Consider the following 20,978-nt stretch of genomic DNA (forward strand, 5'->3'; position numbering starts at 1 on the left):
TTTAAATTCTGTGCATCTCTAATTGATTTGGAATTATGCACTTTGAAACTCTCACCGTAGGTCTGTTACAGTCTATGAGTTTGGGATGTTGGACCTGATTTTTTACAGATACATGTTTGCAGTTGTTGGTAGTCTGCAATTAGAAGCCTCAGTAAATTTCATGACTAATAGCTGTTAGCCTCATTTTGAATGAATACTTACGGTCACCACGTAACTGTCAGATACTGCTTTTGGTATTGGTTTCAAGGGCTTCCCTTAGTGTTTTGGGTCAACCAAGACCAGCCTCTAAGGGATATATAGACACTGTATATAACCGCCTTAGGTTTCCTTGCCTGGTACGTGAGTGTTTTTAAAAAGTACACATAGATAGGTGTTTTTTTTAAGTTGGGCAATTTGTTACAGGATATATTTATTTAAATATAGAAAGCATGAGATGCATCCTATTATGGTGGCGACTCAATTTGTGTGTGCGATGTTTAATTGAGAGATGTTATTTTCAGTCCCCCACTTTTGTGAGCTCTGCTGTGAACTGCAAATTGTGTGCATGTGTATATAAAAGGTTAAGAGCCCGGGTAGCTGAGTGGGGTGCCATGCTGTTAGCAGACGACGAAGGCAGTATTACTCACCAGGTGCACGCCGTCAGCTCTGTAGAAGATTCCATCTTCATGGAGTCATCTCATGGTCCACTTTTTCTTGAAGCCAGGTAACATTTCCCCCAACCAGCGGGTTGGCCTTGGTGGAGTTTTTCCAACTGGAAAAACTGAAACTGAAGAATTTTCTTCCCCTAACTTAAAATAAATAATTAAGCATTGCCTGTTGGAAGAACTAACTCACAAGGTGGAATGAACCTGTGTTACCACTTTGCTTTGTAAAATAATACTTATGTCAGGAGTGATTTTTATTTTTATTGTTTAGGAACTGGGGAGGATAAGAAATGGGAGTGCTGTGTGTTGTGTTGCCATGGTGATAAGCATGGAGCACTCTGGCTTGTATTACAGACTGTTGTTTCTAGAGATGCGCAGGTTGCATTTTGTGATAACTAATCTGATTGTCACCCTTTGACTATTGCTGAGGCAAAGTAGTTTTGTACAATTGATATTCTTGGCTCTTAACTCTTTTGCATATGTCAGTGTCTTGGTCTTTTAATGATGTCTGAATTTTGCTTCAAATCTGTTTGTTTCACTTAGTTGTAAAATAACCTAAACTAGACAGCCTCTCTAAACTCCTAATTCTCTAAATTTTCTGTATCTCCTCAATTGTGTTCAGTTAACTCAAACTTCAGTGATGCTTGAATAAAATATTCCAGCCTTTGCTTTAAAGCTTTATCCTCTCTATGGTAAGCTGTCATACTTGAGACTCTTGACGGTGCTTAGCAGTGTTATTAACTGAGCATGCTCACAAACTCAGTTTGTGGTACAGGCTGTCCCTGTTCTTGTCATGCACAATATGGCTTCTTTTACGTCATTTACCTTTCAGTCCATCTTGTTTCATTATGTCCTTTGGTTGGTACCATTGTCACTGCCTGTCTAATAATCAGGGTTGTTTTTGTTTGTTGTTGTTTTTTTAAATTTTCTTTCTTTAATCAGCAGTAACCAGATTAATGTGAGCTGGTAAACCTTCCCCATCCCCTTTGGGATTTTTTTGGTAAATTTTTATGGAGCTCAGTGTTCCCAAAGTTGATTTTAAGCAATGCTCTTAGAAAAGTATTGTCACTTGTCGCTTAACTGCTTACAAGATAGCTTTCAATTCCTGGGGACAGGAGATTGTATATTAAGTCCCATGAAATTGACTCTCAAAATTGTGAGATCTCAGTTTTACCTCTCATTTTGAAGGACTGTGGTGGTATTAAAAACTGGTAGGTTGATTTGTCTATGTTCTCCATTTCCCATGTGAAGAAAACACACAATTTTAGATGTTTATTACTCCCAGATAGTAGCTAGTTGTAAAGACATTTGTCTTTATTAATGTCTACATTATATCGTAAGATAATGATGATATAAACAATGTACATGTGGCTACATGGATAAATGATTTTGGTAAGCATTACTGTATGCAATTAGCCTGACAAGTGTGCTAATACTTCCCTAAAAGTAGACTGTTCATATAATTGGTATTTTCATACTAATCATGTTTTGAACATTAATTATATTTTCTAACTACAGGCACGTGACACAAGCTGACCTCAAGAGCTCCACGTTTTGGCTTCGAGCAAGTTTTGGTGCTACTGTTTTTGCAGTTTTGGGTTTTGCAATGTACAGAGCATTGTTGAAACAGCGATGATTAAAAAAAAAAAAAAAATACTGGCCCCACCAAAAACAAATACTTTTATGTATTTATGTATGCTTTAAATTCTGCTAGAAATATTGAGATATTTATACATGCAGAGTTACTTTATTAATATTTGTAATTCATGCATAAGAGTATTTTAATGATAGTTATAACTGCAGTATTGACTAGCATTGGAAAGAAACAGCTTAACAGCCAAACTAAAATGGCTAAATTTCAGAGGCCAAAAGGGAATATTTTGTAAATAATGTACATATTCAGGCAAGATATGGTCTCCCACACTGAATTCTAGAAATGATGTTTCTAGACGTTTCTACATGGTATTGTTAGTGTTCAGTTGGCTCATTCTCCTAGGTCTAAGCTCAGAGATTGTATTTACTCATGGATTACTTATTTATTTCACATTTTACTCAGAATGATCCCTCTGGGTTCTTCAAAGAACACGAGGCACAATTGGCCATTTTCTCTCCATTTTTAAAAACAGATGAGTCATGTCAGCTTACACTTCTCCTTCAGCCACTCATGGTAGGTCAGCCTTGAAGCCATCGTGCAGTCTAGAAAATTGCATAGCTGAGTGCTGAAGTGCTTCTTTAAGGAAGGAGTGAGTTCCTGGCAATTAGCAGAGGCGTTGCCTATATGATTATGTTGCTTCCTTTGTCTGTATGTTGAATTTTATAGCCCTTTCAATCAAATGAGAAAAAAAGATTTGTATATTATCAATGTTTTTAGTTTAAATAAACAGTCACCATTCCTACTATGGAATTTCTTCCCAAAGTGCGTACATCATTCTCTAGTGGCTGTGTCTGTTCTAGTGTCTTACAATAGCTGCATGTGTCATACCGTTCTCCATCTGGCTAGGATAACCTAGAAGCAGCACTTTTGTAAATGGTAAAGTAAATCTAATGAATATAAACTCTCATGATAAACCTATTTTTTTCCATCATCGAACTTTTCAAGTATTTAAATAAATAACTGCTGTGTACCGTGATCTTGAGTTTTTTTGTCTTCTGGAGTAAATATTTTGCACAGATGTGAATGCAGTCCTCTGGTTTCTATCTTTCTCACCTTGAAAATTATTTTTTGTTCAAGAAGATAATAGTCGTGAGGAAAGAAGACAAGTATGATTTGTATCATATGAGAGGAAGTCTGTCTTAAAGTTGTGGGCAAATCTGTTCTCTGAGAAGGCCAGTTGTTTTCTCCTGCACGTACCTAACTAACGTGGTTTCTGCTGTGACTTACATGTTTATCTGCTCCTCTAACATGGATTTTTTTCCTCTTTGCTGTTGTGATGAACATTTTCTCTAAACATCACACTCCCGGGGGGTGCCTGGGTGGCTCAGTCGGTTGAGCCTCCGACTTCAGCTCAGGTCATGATGTCACAGTTCGTGAGTTCAAGCCCCACGTTGGGCTCTGTGCTGACAGCTCGGAGCCTGGAGCCTGCTTCAGTTTCTGTGTCTCCCTCTCTCTCTGTCCCTCCCCTGCCCCTGCTTGTGCCCTATCTCTCTCTCTGTCTCTCAATAAACATCACACTCCCTGAGGAGCTGGTAACAACAGAAATTACTAGCTATACATTTGTAAGATAATATGTGCCATACTTAGCTACATACTTCCCTTCCCCCTCCCCACCCTCCCACTCCCCATTTCCACTCAAAATGTGAGGAAAGAAGGGGCGCCTGGGTGGCTCAGTCATCTGAGCTCCAACTCTTGATTTCAGCCCAAGTCATGATCTCATGGTTCGTGAGTTTAGGCCCTGAGTCAGGCTCTGTGCTGACTGCGTGGAGCCTGCTTGGGATTTCTCTCTCCCTCTCTCTGTCCCTCCCTGGCTTGCTCTTGCGCGCACGTGTGCTCTCTCTCTCTCTCTCTCTCTCTCTCTCTCCCTCCCCCCTCCCTCCCCCCCTCAAAAAATAAACATTAAAAATTTTTAAAAAATTTTTGAGGAAAGGAAAAATTAAGCAAAAATCTGGTGACTCCTCATTTCCAGAAGTCTCCTATTTACCAAATACATTTTCATCAGTTACACGGCTTCCAGAGACCATTCTTTGCTTCCAAGTTCTTCCCTGTTCAGACTGAAATATTATTTTAAAGGGATATGCCTTATGGATTGATGTGTTTGTGAGAAACAGAGGAAAGAACGTGGTTTGCCAAGACGTGAGAAGTGACGTTGATATATTTAGGCTTTTCTCTCTCAATCTTTCTCGTTTGAAGGTTAAGTGTCTGACAAAGAGGCTGGTGGCCACCCCGTCTCCCCTGTTGTTGCCACGTCTCCCGCTCGGAGCCTCCAGCCTCCCGGTACTGTCAGCCAGTCCAGGTGGGGCAGATGTGCACGGCAGTGCCCCCTGGTTTCTCCTCCGGAACAACAGGCTCACGCATGCATTTCCTCCATTTCACGTTCACTCTAGAGACTAGTAAATGTGGGGAAGTGTGTGAATAGATCTAGTAATAGGCTTCTTCTGGCTTTCGTGATTTACTCTCAGAAGACGGGAGCTATAAGAGCACTAAGGGAAAATGAGGAAAATAGGAACTTGAGGATTCAAAGAATACCTTTCTTTCACTTTGCACCAACTGCATTGTCTCTTAAACGGACAGCTCAGGCTGCTTGCTGCAATAGTTCAATGAATAGTGAGGCAGTCGTGTGAAGAAACATCACTGTGAAGGTTTGTAGCCTTACTCAGCACATCAAGGGTCTGTTGCTTCGTTTTTTATTTTTGTTTTTGATGTTTATTCATTTTTGAGAGAGACGCAGCGTGAGCGGGGGAGGGGCAGAGAGAGAGGGAGACACAGAAGCCGAAGCAGGCTCCAGGCTCTGAGTTGCCAGCACAGAACCTGACATGGGGCTCGAACTCATGAGCCACAAGATTGTGACCTGAGCTGAAGTTGGACGCTCAACTGACTGAGCCACCCAGGCGCCTCTTGGGTCTGTTGCTTTTGCCATTCATGTCTTTCTCTTGCACATTTGACCAAAAAACGATTCATGTCCCACATTGTTGGAGCTCATAAGTGCTACAGTAGGAGTGAGTTCGGATGTTAGCAGTTTGGGGCACACATATTGGCCTGTGAAAGAAGTAGGAAGGTTGCGGAGATCTGTGCATATCAATACATCACCCATCAGGGGAAGACACCAAAGAGGAGACCCGCTGATGAGCCAGTCCTGAATGAAATGAGAATTTTTCTGACCTGAGGGAAGGCAACTGAATAAAGAAGAGCAGGGGGAAAAGAGGTGAGTGCTCAAACCCAGGGTAGAGCATCAATTTTTCCTGAATAGGCCCTGTGAACGCAACTGGTCTTAGCTTTGGTGCCCCTTTTGTCTGAGTTGTACTAGCAAAAAGCAATATAAAAGTGTCTTTAGAATATATGTGCAAGTTTTAAAACTGAGTATGTGACCTAGTTGTCATTAACACATTTATTTGCCATTATCCTTCAAATTTTAATAGTCCATGTGTTTTTAAGAAGCTGACGGGGGACTAGATACTTCTTGCGAAATAGGACATCAAGATACTAAATTTATTTAATGTTTATGGCATGACAGTGCTCCAGGCAGGTAGCCTCACCGTTCCAGAAACCCTGATCCCCAGATTTCACAGCCCCAGTAACCCACTTGTTAAAACCTCTAAGCTTTTAAGTAATTCTTGTCTTTTTAACTCCGTTTATCAAAAGTCCGTCAGAAGGAACGTCTGTTAACCTGTTTGAGCCTCGGCTCTATGGAAGTCTCGACCTGTGAGCATCACAGTTAACAAATCTCACGTTTCTTTAGTGCATCCCAAGTTCAGAAACTCCCAGGGCACGCACAGACTATTCAGACCATTTCCCCCCAGTTATTTTTGGCTCAGAAAGTATGGACATGTTTATCAGAAAGCAAGATTTTGACATCAGGAAACACTTCCTAACTTCATAGCCCCTTTCTGGTTCCTGGATGTATTTTCCAATGATAGTGTTTTGCTCTGTAGATTTTCTCATCTTCTTTTAGACAGTGGCAGAAGTCAGGGAGATCGAGGGGCTGTCATTCATTCTGGGTTTGAAAGCCGTATGTTGGATGCACACTCCCAGGAGGGCACTGCCAGCATTATCTCTGTCCATTGAAAACTCCAAATTCCACATGATCATTTTTTGCTTTTTCAGGATTTTCCTATTCATGGTTTACATTTAAGTCCTTTATAATCGAATAACCCTTGGAAGTTTGATTAGAATGATGTGGGTATACATGTTGTAGTTAGTATAACTTATGGGTCACAAACTTTTTCCATCAGGGGCCAGATGGTACATGTTTGAGACTTCTGCTGCTCCTGTGCTCTGTCATAGCAAGAAAGCAGCCATAGACAAAACAAATGAGCATGACTGCATTCTAATAAAACTTGATAGGCACTGAAATTGGAATTTCATATCATTTTCATTTGTCAACAAATATTTTTAATTTTTTTAATTACATAAACATGTGGACCTTCTCTTAGTTCAAGGGCTGTACAAAAAACAGGCTGTGGGCCAGATTTGACTGACACTTTGTAACTGATGCAAGTGTAGTAGTAAATGCATGGCAGCTTTTACCAGTAGTTAAAAAAAAATTTACCTGATTGTTTTGGAATTCGAAAAGGTATAGTAGTAGGAAGAACTTCAGGGTATTGTAGGAGGTGTTTGATTTGTTTCACTTTTGCTAATGATGATGTTCAGAACGCCGTGCTCCGGCTGAGCTGGGGCTCATCTTGGAGGGCAGTGTGGCCTGGGAAGGTAAAGACAACATCAGTTTCCCTTCCTCTGAGCGCTCCCCTGGAGCCGTTCCTTTGGTACTTTATCCGTGTTTGTTTTCCTTTGTGAAGTTGTGTAATCACACCTGCAAGGTAAAAGAATCCCACAAGAGTATGTAGTTTGAACTCCAGTTTTCTGGGGGATCTTGTGCACATGACAGCATGATAATGCTTTTCATTTCTTTAGATGTCGAAGTTAAAATTTCAGAGGTAAAATAGACCAAGATATCATCTGTTCAACTCTATACTTTTATAGAATAAACTGAGCACAGAAAGTAGAAGCGACTCATTCAGGGCCACACCGTTAGTCTGTGCTTGAGCTACGACTGGAATGCAGGTGTCCAGACTCCCAGTTCAGTGCTCTTTCCACAGCAGGAGCCAGCCCTAGACAACTTGACTTGATTTTTTAGCTTCGGTAAGTTTGCAGTATGTTCGGTTTTAAAAACCAGACCTAAAAAGAAAGAAAAAAAAACAGTTTTGACATTTCTATTACTAGAAGGGTTAAAGATGGCAAAGCGAATTCTTTGGAAGACTTTCAGTTCCTCTGAGGCATTTTGCCTTCACGTCTGGTAGCTGTCACCAGGTAATTGATGGTGTCTATTTACAGGAGCGCAGGCTTGGTGGTTAGGTTTATTTCAGGGATAGATAACTGAGGGAAGTAGGGCTGTAGCTTTTTTTTTTTTTTTAATTAAAAAAATTTTTTTTAGTTTATATTGAGAGCATTTGAGCCGGAGAGAGGCAGAGAACGAATCCCAAGCAGGCTCCGTGCTGCCAGCACAGAGAGCCCGACACGGGGTTTGATCTCACAAAGTGTGAGATCATGACCTGAAGCAAAATCGAGAATTGGATGCTCAGCCAACTGAGCCACTTAGGTGCCCCTTTATTTTTTTATTTTAAGGATGCTCCACACCCAGTGTGGAGCTTGGACTCAACCACCCTGAGATTAAGAGTTACATGCTCTACCCACTGAGCCGGCCAGGCGCCCTGTAGCCACTCTTTTAAAAGCACTGTGTATGATTTTTGTTTAATATTAAACTGCTAATTTTGAAAAAATATTCTTTTTTTATTTATGAGTAGAAAAGTACCTTGGAACAGAGGCTCTACTAGAGGGGAAAACTCCTTGAATCGTGTTTTGTCACTGACTTAACTCTTTTTATCTCCGCTTCTCTAACCTCCCTCTCCAGCCTCCTGCACCCTGGCCACTTCTGGGTACCACCTAGACCCTAAGCGGCTCGGTGGGTCTTCACACATCTGCCCTCGCAGATCTCTTACTTTCCCCCCAGATTCTCCCAAGTGTGGTCACAGTGCTCGGGGACTTGGAAGGAATAGACTTCAGGCCCCACCCCAGACCTACTGGCTCACTCAGACACTTGGGGGTTGGGGTTCAGCAAAGTGCGTGCTCACAGCCCCCCACCCTGGGACTCTGATGCATGCTGCAGTTTGGGAACCCCTGCACTGGACACCGGGGGACAGAGTAGTTCGGTACTCAGTCTCGGCCTTCAAAAGGGGATAATGTTCTTCTCGGATAACTGAGTTGACAGTGGTTACAATTATTTTCCAACAGAGTGATTAAATTGTGCATGCGTGTTTAAAAAGTTAGCAAACTCTAATGTCTTTCCTTTCCTCTCGTGATAAAACTCAAACCTTAAGGTGGTTGACAGGGTCCTGCAGACCTGGCCCAGACCTTATTTGTCCCCAAACTTGCACTCTCACCTTTCACTACACTCTAGTCAAAGAGATCTTTCAGTTCTAACAACACTCACTGTCTGTTGGGCTCTTTGCAGATGCTTCCTCCAAAACCCTTGTCCTCCCAGCTCCATATCCTGTAGGTCTGGGGAGGGTCAAGGCCAGGCCACCAGTATCCAGGAGCTCAGTCTTCATCACCCATTTCATTGCCCTGCTTGCAGCATGGCTCCCCTGCCCTCACCTGTGTTTTGTCCAGAGAGTCTCTTCTAACCTCTCTAGAGGCTCCATTAAAGGGTTTAAACAGGTGTTAGGCAGGTCTTGGCAAATTGCCCCTTCCCCTGTCACTGAGGAACTGAACTCAGAGTAGCTGACCCATCTGTGTCTTACTGGTCGTGCACGGAGTCCCAGATCTTTGCCCTGCTTGCTGTGTCCCTTGCCTATTCTCAGAGTACCCAGGGAGATACATGTCTGTCTCTTGTGTCTAACTTCATTTTCTTGATTTAAACCCTTTCATGAGAAGCAGCTTTACTCAGTGACTGCCACTCTTGTGGAGACACCGACTAGCAGCTCTAGAAACTAAATGATCTCTTAGTGGTATTGGGAATTCACTGCGTGCGGGAGTATAAAAGCATGACCTTAAGAGGTAAGGCCTTGAGTTTGAATCTCAACTTTGCCACTTCCATTGCGCAAAGTACTTGAATTTTCTCGTTCTGTTTCCCTCTCCATAAAATGTTAGGATTGTTGTGCACATTCACTGAGATCTGTCCCTGGTTGTTTCACCTCCCTCTTTCCCCAGGTGAATAAGAGAGCTGCCGTCCCCACAGCAAACACCATTGGGCGGCAAGGCTCTGGTCCTCCCACACGTGAGCAGAGCTGAACCATTGCATCTGGGAGAGCAGGAGAGGCCTGGGCGACAGCCAGTTTGTGTGTGTGCATATCTGAGAAATGTCTTGATTAGGATGTCTGAAGGACTGGACCCAATAAAATGTCCCTCAACCCCCTGTTGCCTTGGCAGGTGGCACAAATAGCTGAATTTCCTATCTTTCTGGCTACCTTCTCTTTTTCAGTCTCGCTTGGCTGTTCGACCTCTGCTGAACTTCTAGAGCCGTTGGTGCACTCCAAGGTTCTGTCCTGAGTTTTCTTACCCTATCTATACCCTGCCTCTAGGTGATCTCACTGAGTTCCTTGAACTGTATTTTTCTTAACTTTTTATTTCAAAATAATTGGAGACATCTTTATAAGTTACAAAAATAATAACAGAGTTTGCCTGTTCTGGACATTTCCTATAAGCAGAGCCGTCTAATATGTAGTCTTTTGTGACTGGCTTTTTTCATGTAGCATAATGTTTTCAAGGTTCGTCCACACTGCGTTGTGACACCAGTTACTTCATTCCCCTTTTTTTGACTGAGTGATAACTCATTGTATGGATGTGCCACATTTTGTTTATATTATCTGTTGAAACATTCAGATTGGTTTTACTTTTTTTTAACAGTTTTAATTTTTTACTTTATTTAAGTAAACTCTACGCCCGGTATGGTGCTTGAACGCAACATCCCCGAGATCAAGAAGTATATGCTCTGACCGAGTCAGCCATGCACCCCTTTATTTTTTGGCTAGTATAAATAATGCTCCCATGAACATTTTGTATGAGTTTTTGGGAGGAGGTATGTTTTCACACTTCACTCGGGCATGTACCTGGGAGTGGAATTGCTGGGCCATCTGTAACTCCGTTTGAGTATTTTCCAAAGTGGCTGCACCATTTTACATTCACCCCCGCAATATATGAGGGTTCCAGTTTCTATGTATCCTCGCCAACGCTTGTTATGTGTTTTTTTTTTAATTTTTTTTTTTTAACATTTATTTATTTTTGAGACAGAGAGAGACAGAGCATGAATGGGGGAGGGTCAGGGAGAGGGAGACACAGAATCCGAAACAGGCTCCAGGCTCTGAGCTTTCAGCACAGAGCCTGACGCGGGGCTCAAACCCACGGACCGTGAGATCATGACCTGAGCCGAAGTCGGCCGCTTAACCGACTGAGCCACCCAGGCGCCCCTGTTATGTGTTTTTAATTGTAAACGTTCTAGTGAGTGTAAAGTGGCATCTCATTGTAATATTGACTAATACTAATCTTGCCCAGAATAGTTATTACTGTGATACTTGCTACATTTTCTACTTCTATCATTTATTCCATGTTTTTTTAATTGGAATTGTGCTATAAGGAAAAACCATGCCGTTTCCTCCATTTATTTACTCAGTTATTTATGTGCATCAGTATGGACTTGTGGGTGTTTATTTTATGGGTCATAACCCATTACTTTATTTATTTATTTATTTATTTATTTATTTATTTATTTATTTATTATGAGTTTGTTTATTTTGAGAGAAAGGAGATGAGCTGGGGAGGGACGGAAAGGGGGACAGAGCATCCAAAGCAGGCTCTGTGCTGACAGCAGAGAGTCTGATCCGGGGCTCAAACTCACGAACCATGAGATCATGAACCATGAGTTCAGGCCCCACCTTAGACCTGAAGTCAGACACTCAACCGACTGAGCCACCCGTGCGGCCCTATCAGTGTTTATTTTGTTGCTCATCTGTTATCCCAGATTTGGGCATCAGGAGTGCCTTCATCTTGGTTCACGGATCCTTTCAACATGTACCCATGGTCTTCTTTGTGCTCCTTACTTTCTGGCTTCATAAAATGTTCCAGGCAGCTTTTGCACTTCTTTACTCCCTTGCCATCCTTCTGTACTTAACCCCAGTCCTAGTCCTGACACCAAAAATTTCTCCAAGGAACCTTGGTTCCTTTCACTGGAGATGTGGTTAGAAACCAAGATCTGGCACTAGGTGTAGCTCATTGCTGCTAGCAACTCCTTGACTTTGAGTTGAATCCTCCAAAGACCCCCACATTGGTATTATCATCCCTAACCTCATTCCAGAAATCCACACTCCTATTGCCAGTTCCCTGCCTTTTGTTTCCTCTTGGATATCTAAGGCACTTTCAGCAGAGCCCTTGATATCCAGCACTAACTGCCCCTTTCCCAGTTTCCCCATTTTAGCAGACTACACCATCATCTGTGTTGTTGCCCAATGTAGAAATCTTGAAGTTCTCCTCTGCTCTCCACCACCCATGCGGTCCATCAACAAGTCCTGTTGACTCTACTTTCAAAACCTGTATCTGTCCACTTCCTTGATCCACTACTCTCACCTAAGTCTGGGCCACACGACTTTCCACCTGGACTAAATGCAAGTGACCTTCTAACAGTTGGTTTCCTACTTTGATTCTTTCCTTCTCAAATCCATTCTCTTTACAGCAGCCAGATTGCCATGACCACGCTTAAATTCTCTCAGTGTCTTCTTGGCACATTTTAATAAAATCATATTCCTTGCCTGCCTTCTAACCTAGCTGACCTGCTCCTTGCCTGCTTCCCTGACTTTACCCTGTTTCTAGGCTTTGCACCTGCTTGAGCCTCTGCCCTGGCTGTTCCCTATTCAGAATGCTTTTCTCTGATTTTTGCAAAGCTGCCTCATTCTTGTCATTCACATCTCAGTTTAAATATCACCTCCCCAGAGAGGAACTCTTCCAGACTATCTACTCCAAAAACGCTCACAGAAACATCACCCTGAATTCTTAGCATCTCACCGCCTGTGGGTTTTTTTCCTCATGTGTATCCCTTCATATATTGGATGTCCCCACCCCCTGCTTGCTTGTAAGCTTTGTGAGAGTGTGGCCTTGTCTGTCTTTTTCTTTCTTTCTTTCTTTCTTTCTTTCTTTCTTTCTTTCTTTCTTTCTTTCTTTCTTTCTTTCTTTTGAGGTATAATTGGTAATATTAATTTCAGGTGTACAACATAATGATTCACTATTTGTTTATATTGTGAAAAGGTCATCATAATATGTTGTTCCTATCTGTCACCGTACAGGTACAAAACTTTTTTTCTTGTAATGAAGACTTTTAAGATCTACTCTTAGCAGCTTTCAAATACGCAATAAGGTATTATTAAGTAGAGTCACCATGCTGTACATTACATCCCCATGACTTATCTTATAACTGAAAGTTTGTACCTTTTGACTTCCTTCATCCAATTTGCCCATCACACCCCAATCCCTCCCTGGCAACCAATCTTTTCTCTATATTTATGAGCTTAGTTTTCATTTGCTTGTTTTTTAGATTCCACGTATAAGTGAGATCATACAATACTTGTCTTTCTCTAACTTTATTCACCTAACATAATGCCCTCAAGATTCATCCATGTTATCTCCAATGGCACAATTTCGTTCTTTTTGGTGGCTGAATAATATTCCGGGGTGTGTGTGTGTGTGTGTGTGTGTGTGTGTACATCTTCTTTATCAACTCATCCATTGGACGTTTAGGTTGTTTTCATATCTTGGCTATGGTAAATAATACTGCAGTGAACATGGGGGTTTTCATTTTCTTCAGATAAATACCTAGAAGTAGAATTGCTGGATCATATGGTAGTTCCATTTTTAATTCTTTGAGGAACCTCCATACTGTTTTCCATAGTGGCTATACCAATTTTTTAAAGATTTTACTTTTGGGGCGCCTGGGTGCCTCAGTCGGTTGGGCAGCCAACTTCAGCTCAGGTCATGATCTCGCGGGCTGTGGGTTTGAGCCCTGTGTCAGGCTCTGTGCTGGCAGCTCAGATCCTGGAGCCTGCTTTGATTCTGTGTGTGTCTCTCTGCCCCTCCCCTGCTCGCTCTCTGTCTCTTTCTCAAATAATAAACATTAAAAAAAATTTTTTTTGAAAGATTTTATTTTTAAGTAATCTCTACACCCAACGTGGGGCTTAAACTCACAATCCTGAAATCAGAAGTCGCAAACACCACCAACTGAGCCAGCCAGGTACCCTTGTGGCTGCACCAATTTAAATTTCCACCAACAGCTCATAATGATTTTCTTTTTTCCACATCCTTACCAACACTTGTTACTTATTGTCTTTTTGATAATAGCTACTTTAACAGGTATGATGTGATATCTCATTGTGGGCTTTGGGTCTTTTGAGAGAAAGAGCACGCACGCATGCAAATGGGAGGGGCAGAGGGAGAGAGAATCATAAGCAGGCTCCACACCTAGCACAGAGCCCAACGCGGGGCTCAACCCAGGGCTCGATCTCACAACCGAGAGCTCATGACCTGAGCCGAAATCAAGAGTCAGATGCTTAACTGATTGAGCCACCCAGGAGCCCCTCATTGTGGTTTTCATTTGCATTTCTCTGATGATGAGTGATATTGAACAACTTGCCTGTTGGCCATCTGTCTGTATTTGTTGGAAAAATGTCTATTCAGATCTGCCCATTTTTTAACTGGATAGTTTGGCTTTTTGCCATTGTGTTATACGAGTTCTTTATATGCTTTGGATATTAACCGCTTATCAGATACATGATTTGCAAATATTTCCTCCTATTCTGTAGGTTGTCTTTTCATTTTGTTGATGTCTTCTTTTGCTGTGCAGAAGCTTTTTATTTAGTTTGATGTAGTCCCATTTTTTTTTTAATGTTTATTTATTTATTTGCTCTTGTTGACTTTACTTTTGGAGTCAGATTTTAAAAATCGTTGCCATGACCAATGAGAGGATGTCTTCAATCATCACTGTATACTCAGGGCCTAGAACAATAGTTGGCAAGAGTCAGTGCTCAATAAATATGTTTTGAACGAACAAATGAACAGGCAGAAAACAAAGCAGGCTGTTGGCCTTAAAACTCTCTGGGAAGTCAGTGCAACATACTGGAGTAAGAAGTAAGAACTAAAGGGAAACCGAAATATTTCCTGCTGAGATGGCCCTGACAACTGAGCTGTGGGGAGGGGCCTCAGCAGAATGAACTACAGAATAGCAGGGACTCAAATACTTTGGAGCCAGTGGGAGCAGCCCTCGGAATTGGGGTCTGGGCTTTTCTAAGCAAGTAATTTGATCAACTAGGCTCCTTAGCCTGAGCTCAGCGATCTCTCAACTACTGCCACACTTGGTTTTATCAGGAGGGGTTCCATCCTGCTTGGTCATTCATTCACTCAGAGACACGTATATGGAGGCTTCTGTGTATAAAGTGCCAGGCCAGGTGTGAGAAATAAAAATGAAAGAGTTACAGGGGGAGAAGGTGCTGGATCAGAATATTTTTATCTTTATTTTATTTTATTTTATTTTTAATGTTTATTTTTGAGAGAGACCAAGTGCGATCAGGGGAGGGGAAGAGAGAGACACACACACACACACACACAAATCTGAAGCAGGCTCCAGGCTCTGAGCTGTCAGCACAGGGCCCTACATGGGGCTCGAACTCGTGAACCGCGAGATCATGACCTGGGCTGAAGTTGGACGCTTAACCAACCGAGCCACCCAGGCGCCCCAGATTCTTATCTTTAAAAAGGAAATATGTAAATAAGTGTCTACTGCAGGTAGAAAAAAAACTACAGGAGATAAAATCAAGTGCAATGGAAATTCAAGCAAAGGGGGAGTTTTCTCAAGTTGAGGAGTCCCCCAAAAGTTTTATAGAGGAAGTCATGTTCAACTTGACCTTGAACAACTTCTACATAAAAAGTATTCAGTTTCACTTGGGTTGAAGGAATCAAGTGCCTTCATGCTTCCAGGGCTAGAGATTAGCGATCACCCCTTTGAAGGACTTTCTCTGGCATGGTATATAAAAATGGAGACACTTCTATAAAAAATGTCAAAGTAGCAGCTGAATTTGAAAAATATGCTGCGTAGGGGCCGTGCCTGGGAGACTTAGTTTAATCCTCACATCAACTGTAGAATTTACTCAGAAAAAATAAAAAAAAATTTTAAAGAAAGAATTGGGGTACCTGGGTGGCTCAGTCGATTAAGTGTCCAACTTTGGCTCAGGTCGTGATCTCACAGCTCGTGGTTTCGAGCCCTGCCTTGGGCTCTGTGCTGACAGCCCAGAGCCTGGAGCCTGCTTTGGATTCTATATCTCCCTCTCTCTCTTTCCCTCTCCCACTCATGCTCTGTCTCTCAAAAATAAATAAACATTAAAAGCAATAATAAAAAAAAAAAAGAGAGGCATGTCACCCGCCAGAGAGAGCCTATCTTAAGTAGCCAGGTGTATGGAGATCCCAAAACTGAGGGACCTCGGAAGCTGGCCAAGGAAGTTTGTCTTTGGATGTCTCCTGGCTGGTTTCTCTGTCCCTGGAGCCACCTATCTTTAGAGCTCCCTGCTGTACTCTGCTGAGTTTATATTTATGCTAGATCAAATTTTTGAACTGATTTTCTCTTTGTGAATCATAAATTTTAGAACAGAAAATATGTGGTTCTGGAATTTGTGAGAGACAGGACTGCTGTATGTGTTGCTTTACTGGGTGCTTGCTTTAGAGAAGGAAGACACCGGCCTCTGATTGTTCACCCAACCCAATATGGTTCTTTCTGGTCGTAAGGCTGCATTCCTATACGAATTAACCTCTACCTCCTACCTCCAAGGAACAGCTCAAGTGCTGCTTACATTGTTTTTTAACTAAAGATCTCAAAAAAACAAAAGGAAATCCCTAGAGTCTGACACTCCAAGCAAACCTAGGTCTGGGAGAATTGACAGACAAGGATTTAGGTGAATAGGCAACCCATTGTCCTCCCGTCTCACCTGAGGTCAGCTCACGTGTGGCAGGGGTGCTTGATGTGTCGGTATCCGCTTACTTCCTCTTTGTGTGATATTTAAGAGGTGATTACCTTACGAGGCGCCTGGGTGGCCCAGTGGGCTAAGTGTTCAACTTGATCTCAGCTCAGGTCTTGATCTTGGGGTCATGAGTTCAAGTTCTGCGCTGGGTGTGAAGCCTACTTAAAAAAAACGAGGTGCGGGGCGCCTGGGTGGCTCAGTCGGTTGAGCGTCCGACTTCGGCTCAGGTCATGATCTCACGGTTCGTGAGTTCGAGCCCCGTGTCGGGCTCTGTGCTGACAGCTCGGAGCCTGGAGCCTGCTTCAGATCTGTGTCTCCCTCTCTTCTCTCTCTGCCCCTCCCTGGCTCACACTCTGCCTCTCTCTTTATCAAAAATAAGTAAACATTAAAACAAAAATTTATAAAAAAAAAAAAAAAAAACAAAACGAGGTGCTTACATTAAGGGAGTACTCAATCTGCATATCTTTCTTTACCCACTAATCGAAAAGAGTTCTTAAATTTGCAGCTAGCAGGTTGGATTCCCATTTATTCTGTAGGCAGGATGGCTCTATTTAGGGTTCCCCTTCTCAAAAAATAGAAACAGGGAAAGGCAACAAATTCTTCTGAAAAAGTGTATGGGGTTATAGCAGACAAGGGTAAAATGCCTATCACAAAAGATAACCTATTTTACTCATCAATGAGCTGTGTGTCCTTTGACTTCTCAAGGTCCTGGAGAAATAGGAGTCCAGCGGGCAGAATCTGTGGGGACCCCTACCTGTGCTTTAAGCATTGGGTAGTTTAAAGTAGCACGCTGCCCTTCCTTGGTTAGGAAATGATTTCTGAGCCCTTGTAGGGGGCAATACAGCATAGGAAATGCTGGGCTGAAGGATGAAAGTGTCTGTGCTGGCATGCTTCTGCCCTCAGGTTACAGTCTGGGGCCCTGCAGATGGAGGGACCCCCAAGCACTTTAACCTCTTGCCAGGACGGAAATGGAGGCGTGCCCGGAAGCCTCAAAATTTGTCAGGTCTCTGGTTTTTTTCTACGCCGCCTCTCTGCCCCACACACAGAAGGAAAGAGCACCTTGGCTCCCTTACCAGCAATATGGAAGAATGGCCCCCCACTCCCCATCTCAGGATCACCCCCACCTCCAGCCCATAGGAACTCAGATGCTTGGAGAACTGCTGGCCTATGAAATCAGCGAGCCCATCCTGCCCCATCCTCTTAGAATGCAGGCAGGGCAGAGTCTTGACTGAACTAATGAATCCTTTCTTCGGGATGTGTTCTTCCAGTTTCATTTTCCTTCCCGTGTTGCCTTTATTTCTAGAATTCTGGGAGCCGTACTGATCATTGTTTCTACCCATCATTATTAAGGGAGAGATAGGGAAACATTCCCATGGTAACAGTTTCATCTCAAAATATCTGAATGCTATTAGCTGCTTTCCCCTCCAGGGAAAAGACTAGATTTTTTTTTTTTTTTTCATCTTCATCCTCAGAGTAGAGTTGACAACTCCTGTCTATCCTGCTGGGAGGCCTACCCAGGTCAGGAGCAGAGAGGAAAGCCCAGAGAACAGAATTTGTTTCCTAGCTGACCTCACTTTCTGAACAAGGTGAAAACATTTTTTAAAAAACTTAAAATTTATATGGTTCTCACATTGACCTAGGGAATGGCTGGTGGGAACACAGACGAAAATACCAACTTCTTTACTCCAGGGGAAATCATCACCTGAGAGCACCCGAGATGGGCCAGCACAGATGTGACTCAAAGCCCCACATGCCACGCTATCTTACTGCAGAGGAACATGGTTTGAGCAAATTCAGACATCTGTGCTGATCATCGGAGAGGCAGGGGAGAGGAAGGGACAAAAGGCACCATATTTTATATTCATGACATACTTTATAGCCGGCAAGGGACTTTTTGTATTGAAATAGGATGCTGAATGAGATGGGATGCATTTGTTTTAAGCATGTGTATTTGTTGTCTCACAGTTTTGGTGGGTCAGACATTTGGGAGCAGTTGAGTTGGGTGGTTCCGGGTCAGGGTCTCTGATTAGGTTACAAACTGCCAGCTGGGGTTACAGTCATCTGAAGGTTTGACTAAGGCCTCAGAATCCCTTTCCAAAATGGTTCACTCACATGGCTGTTGGCGGGAGGCCTCAGTTCCTCACCACATGGTCCTTTCCCCATGGGGCTGCTTGAGGTCATGGCGGCTCCCTTCACCCGAGAGCAAGTGATCCAAGAGATAGAGAACAAGGAAGAAGCTGAGTTGTCTTTTGTGACCTAGTCTTAGAGGACACACATTGCTTCTGCCATATTCAGTTCATTAGAAGTGAGTCACGAAGTCCAGCCCACACTTAGGAATCGAGGTCCACCTCTTGAAGGAAGGAATATCAAAGACTTTGTGAACATATTTTTAAATTGCTATATCATAGTAGTTATGAAAAAGAATGAGTCAGTGCTATATGTACTGATAATGAAACAATCTCCAAGATACATATTCAGTGAAAACAGCAAGATGCAGAACATTGAGTAAGTTTGGATACCATTTGGGGTTTTTAAAAGCGATGAAGGATATATATGCAAATATACCTATATGTGCTTTCATATACATAGATTATCTCTTGGGGGATATTCAGTAAACTGGCCTCAAGGAGGAGGACTGGGGACAGAGGTAGGAGAGTGATTTGCTTTCTGTACCTTTTGAATTTTATTTGTGCAAGCATTTCTCTTCAATGACAAAATAAAATTTAATTTTAAAAATTGATTAAAATAATAGAAATAAAGGGGCACCTGGGTGGCTCACTTGGTGAGCCTCTGACTGTTGGTTTCGGCTCAGGTGACAATCTCACGGTTTTATGGGTTTGAGACCCACGTCGGGCTCTGCGCTTATAGGGCAGAGCCTGCTTGGAATTCTCTCTCTCTCCCCCTCTCTCTCTGCCCCTCCCCCACTTGTGCTATCTCTCTCTCTCTCTCTCAAAATAAATAAAATAAACTTAAAAAAAATGACAGAAATAGGGGCACCTGGGTGGCTCAGTCGGTTGAGTGTCCGGCTTTGGCTCAGGTCATGATCTCACGGTTGGTGGGTTCAAGCCCCACGTCGGGCTCTGTGCTGACAGCTCAGAACCTGGAGCCCGCTTCGGATTCTGTCTCCCTCTCTCTCAGCCCCTCCCCCCACCTCAAAAATAAATAAACATTAAAAAAAGATAACAGATATAGATAACATTGTTGAAAGAACTCAGAGCAAAAGAATGACCAGCTTGAGATAGAGTTCATTTTTAAAGCTACCAAGGTAGATGATCTGGGGGGTGTTAATGTGCTTGCTTGCTTATTTATTTTCTTTGAAGCCAGTTTGCTTTCTTTGAAGGCATGTGTTGAGACAGGAGGCTGGAATCATGATGTTCAAGGAAAATAGACCGAGCTCTCTGAAGGAGGGCTCTTGGAAGAGAACTTCCTCGAGCTCCCACGCCATCTATATACCCACCTACCTGTATTTGTATGTGGCTAATGTACTTTCTTTCCTGTTATTACACATAAACTGTCCACAAGGCAGCCCATTAATTCAGCGCTGGATTCCAGCCCCTCTAATTTACTCCAGCAATTCTCTCTACCTCTTTCTCTCTCTCCCCTCCCACACCCACCCTCCTTCATCAACCGTTTTTCCTCCTGGATCTCTCTATACAAATATATTGTTATCGCGGCCATCTGAAAACATTATCTTCTTGTCCTCATTCCTCTGTTCCCCTTTGTTGCTTGAAAGTTTCTCCTACATCTCCTCCTATTCTCTTTTGAAAACTTGGGATATAATTCACATACCACAAAGTTCACCTGCTTAAAGTGTGTGATTCAGTATATATCTTCACAAAGTTGTAAAATATTCACAAAATTGTAAAACTGTCACTGTGATCTGATTTCAGAACATTTCATCACCCCAAAAAGAAACCCCATACACGTTAGCAGTCACTGCCCCCCACCCCCCTGGCAAACACTAACATACATTCTGTCGCCATGAATTTGCCTATTCTGGATCCTTCATACAGATGGAATCGTACAATGTGTGACCTGTGTCTCTGGCTTGTTAGCATGTTTCCACAAGGTATATCCATGTTATAGCATGTATAAGGATTTCATTCCTTTTTATGGCCAAATAATATTTCATTGCATGGATATCCCACATTTTGCTTATCCATTCATCAGTCGATGGATTTAGGGGTTGTTTCCACCTTTTGGTTATTACGAACAATGCCGCTACGAATATTTGTATCCAGGTTTTTGGGTGGACATACGTTTTCAGTTTTCTTGAGTATATATTTAAGAGTGGAATTGCTGGGTCATGCTTTAACTTGTGTTTAAAATTCTGAGTAACTGCCGGACTGTTTTCCAAAGCAGCTGCAACATTTTACATTCCCACCATTCTTTCCCACTGTTAACACTTGTGATTGTCCATCTCGCTTTTGTAGCCATCCCAGTAGGTATGAAGTGGCATGTCATTGTGGTTTTTGATTTGTATTTCCCTAATGACTGATGACGTTAAGCATCTTTTCATGTGCTTATTGGTCATTTGTATGTTGTCATTAGAGACACGTCTATTCAAATCTCATGCCCATTTAAAAATTTTTCTTGCCATTTGCAACTACGTGGACGGAACTGGAGGGTATTATGCTA

General features: G+C 42.5%; 1 protein-coding gene across 9 annotated transcripts in view; it reads left to right on the forward strand.

The window, feature by feature from the left end:
- The window catches only part of RHOT1 (ras homolog family member T1), a 77,226-nt gene extending 73,952 nt beyond the window's left edge, over window positions 1-3,274 (forward strand). For 4 of the 9 annotated variants that reach the window (XM_019423870.2, XM_019423867.2, XM_019423868.2 and 1 more), the window contains 2 exons: window positions 560-703; window positions 2,163-3,274. In XM_019423870.2, coding sequence (XP_019279415.1) covers window positions 560-703; window positions 2,163-2,280 — 262 coding nt within the window. In that variant the 3' untranslated portion in view covers window positions 2,281-3,274. The remainder of the gene's footprint in view (window positions 1-559; window positions 704-2,162) is intronic. The other 5 variants (XM_019423871.2, XM_019423875.2, XM_019423872.2 and 2 more) reach the window with 2 other exon arrangements.
- The last annotated feature ends 17,704 nt before the right edge of the window (window positions 3,275-20,978 follow it).

Source organism: Panthera pardus, unplaced genomic scaffold (genome assembly GCF_024362965.1).
Source record: "Panthera pardus isolate Hobbes unplaced genomic scaffold, ASM2436296v1 HiC_scaffold_3, whole genome shotgun sequence".
Classification (NCBI taxonomy): domain Eukaryota; kingdom Metazoa; phylum Chordata; class Mammalia; order Carnivora; family Felidae; genus Panthera; species Panthera pardus.